Source organism: Nicotiana tabacum, chromosome 12 (genome assembly GCF_000715075.1).
Source record: "Nicotiana tabacum cultivar K326 chromosome 12, ASM71507v2, whole genome shotgun sequence".
In the NCBI taxonomy this organism is placed as follows: Eukaryota; Viridiplantae; Streptophyta; class Magnoliopsida; order Solanales; family Solanaceae; genus Nicotiana; species Nicotiana tabacum.
The window spans coordinates 117,186,962-117,190,436 of record NC_134091.1 but is presented as its reverse complement, the minus strand read 5'-3'; the positions used below and the strand labels follow the sequence as shown (position 1 = coordinate 117,190,436).

General features: G+C 36.9%; 1 protein-coding gene across 1 annotated transcript; it reads left to right on the top strand.

Annotated features, from left to right (window-relative positions):
- The first annotated feature begins 492 nt into the window (after positions 1-492).
- On the top strand, positions 493-2,307 carry LOC107760545 (putative late blight resistance protein homolog R1A-10). Its single transcript, XM_016578612.2, has one exon. The coding sequence runs from the start codon at positions 493-495 to the stop codon at positions 2,305-2,307; it is 1,815 nt and encodes a 604-aa protein (XP_016434098.2).
- The last annotated feature ends 1,168 nt before the right edge of the window (positions 2,308-3,475 follow it).

Below are 3,475 nucleotides of genomic sequence, written 5' to 3'. Positions count from 1 at the left end.
TCATGCTCAAACTACTAAAACGATCGAAACACTTCATGCTACTGCTAAATATTTTCAAAAAGTTCTTGAAGAAGCTGGCAATAGTAGGTTTGACCATGAAAAAATCAAATCTTTGGACGAAAAAATAAGAGTTGTTGCTAGTGATGCAGAACATGTTGTCGAGCTGAAGATTTGCCAAATCATCGAAGGCTTAAGTTGGACATTTGGAATTTTACAACACGAGGATTTGCTACCGGTTATTGCAAAAATGGATAAAACAAAGAAAGAAGTAATGGAGATTGTTTCTGATTTTAGTACAAGTACTCATAATGCTGACGGTGATCAAATTCTTGAATTATCCGAGGATTCCTTAATTGGCACTTCTTCTAGAAGTTATCCAATGCGGGAATATTTGGAATATGATATGGTGCAGGGACTTGATGATGACTTGGAGACCATAGTTCAAAATTGACAGGACCACCGTCGGATCTAGACATTGTCACAATAACAGGCATGGGTGGCATTGGCAAAACAACACTTGCCAGAAAAGCTTATGATCATCTCCCAATCAGGTATCATTTTGACATTCGTGTTTGGGTTACAATATCTCAAGAATTTCGATGTAGAAATGTGTTGTTAGATGCTTTACATTGTATTTCAGGGCCAAATGTTTTCAACAGAATAGATTATGATAAGAAGGATGACAATGAGTTAGCCGACTTGGTGCAGAAAAACCTCAAGGGTCGAAGATACCTTGTTGTTGATGATGATATTTGGAGTACGGATGTCTGGGATAGAATAAGGAGAATATTTCCTGATTACAACAATAGGAGTCGAATCTTATTGACTAGTAGGGAAACTGATGTAGCGATGTATGCAAATAGTAGCAGTCCTCATGAGATGAACCTCTTAAATTTAGATAATAGTTGGAAGTTACTTGGTGATAAGGTGTTTGGACCAAAACATGATCATCCTCCAGAGTTGGAAGAAATTGGAAAGAAAATAGTAGGAAAATGCCAAGGACTACCCTTAACAATTTCAGTGATAGCGGGACATCTTTCTAAAATCGCCCGGACATTAAAAAGTTGGAAGGATGTTGCCCGAACCTTAGGTGAAATCGTTGCTAGCCATCCAAATAAATGCTTAGAAGTGCTCGGTTTGAGTTACCACCACTTACCTAATCACCTCAAACATTGCTTTCTTTCTATGGGTAGTTTCCAAGAGGACTTTCAGGTTGAGACGGGGAGACTGATCCAATTATGGATTGCGGAAGGTTTTGTAAGGGCGTCTGAAAGTGGTAAAAACTTGGAGGAAGTGGCAGTAGATTATTTGGAGGATCTTATCAGCAGGAACTTGATATTGGCTCAAAAAAGGAGATTCAATGGTGAGATAAAAGTATGTGGAATGCATGATCTACTGCGTGAATTCTGTTTGATCGAAGCTGAAATGACAAAGTTTATGCATGTTGAGAGAACTGAGCTAGATGTCCCTACTCTTCCAACACAAAAGCATAATGTTCGTCGCTTCAGTTTTCAAACCCAATTTTATTCAGTTGACGATTGTTGTAAGCTATTACCCCCTGTTGCCAGATCTATCTACTTATTTTCTAGATTGGATCTACCTTTTGCGACACGTGTTAAGCTTCACGAGGTATTGCCCATCTACCACCGTCGTCCTATAATACATGAATTTTTCTCCCGTTTCCACCTTCTCAAGGTATTGGCCATCTTCCATGAACATGTAGGGTTCAATTCATTTCCACTAGTGATTACAAAGTTATTTCATTTAAGATATATCCAAGTTCGATGTAACGGCAACATTCCTGATTCAATTTCAGAGCTTCTGAATTTGCAAACTCTTATTACTCATAGGAACAAATACGAAGAGAAAACTTTACCAGGGAAGATATGGATAATGAAGAACTTGAGGCATATACATCTGGGAGGACCCAGTTATTTACCCAGTCCAAGAAGAGAAAGTATTCTAAACAAGCATCTCGTGTTAGGGATGCCAAATCTAGAGCAACTTTCTGGTCTTTGTTCCACCAGTTGTACAAATGAAGTCTTTTCTGTCATTCCCAAAATAAAGAGATTGATCGTACTTTATTCCCCAAAAGATCATATGGCCAATCGCCTCATTGATATGTCCAGCTTGAGAAAACTCGAAGCATTGAAGTGTTTCAGGAAAAGTATATTGCCAAGCTCCATCAAAAGTTCTATTTTCCCAACATCAGTTAAGAGGTTGACTTTAGCTGGCTGGTTTCAATTTCCTTGGTACGAAATATCAACTCTTGTCATGTTGCCAAATCTTGAAGAAGCTCAAAATTAAATATAATGCAGTCAGAGGTCAAACATGGAGATTGAGTGATAAAGACAAGTTCGAACGCCTAAATTAGTTGTTATTTAACAGCCTAAATCTTGAGTGTTGGGAAGCTAGCAGTGATAGCTTCCCAAATTTAAAACGCCTCGTTCTGAAAAATTGCAACTATATCAAAGAAATTCCAACAGATTTTGGGGAAGTTTATACTTTGGAGTCAATTGAGTTACATAATTGCCCGACTCCTGTTGAGGATTCTGCAAGAAAGATTAAATAAGAACAAGAGGACATGGGAAATAATTGCTTTAAGGTCTATATCTACAGCAGTCACAGTAAGTTTAAGATTTCTCAATAATATTCTTCGATATATTCTTTACATTATTAAGTACCTCATCTTTGTTAAAATTTTCCTCCTTGAAATTAAGATGATTTCTACTTTTTATCTTGCAATATATGCAGGTGATTGAGGCTTATTTTGAGGGATCATCTAACACTATCTTCCAAATACAAAAGTAAAATCTTTTCTTTTTTAATGTTCTTATGCATTGTTAAATTTTGGACAAGAGGGGTTGCTCTGATGGTAAGCAACCTCCACTTCCAACTAAGAGGTTGTGAGTTCGAGTCACCCCAAGAGCAAGGTGGGGAGTCCTTGGAGAGAAGTATGCCGAGGGTCTATTGGAAACAACCTTTCTATCTCATGGTAGGGGTAAGGTCTGCGTACACACACTACCTCCCCAGACCTCACTAGTGGGATTATACTGGGTTGTTGTTGTTTTTGTTGTTATGCATTGTTAAATTTATGTTTTAGGAATAAGCATGTTTCTTTGCATAAATAGCCGGCGATATTCATTGTTTATTTTTTATAGCCATATTAAATAGATTATATATTGATTATACATAATTATATACATATAATACATAAATTATGCATATATTATACCTCAACCAGTTATTTTTAGTTTAAATAGTTAGGTGGGTGGCTGGGTTAATTCTTTTTACCATACTATTAAACCTTTTATTTATTGTAATTTGAGCTCACCAAACTCCAATCCTTTTTACTGCTCTGCTTCAACTTCCTATTTCATGTGGTTCCATGCGCTCAAAGGTGCCTTATCTAAATCTTGTAGCTTATGAATTGTGTAAAAATATTGTTACTGGTCAAGCTGTTTAAGCTAATGAA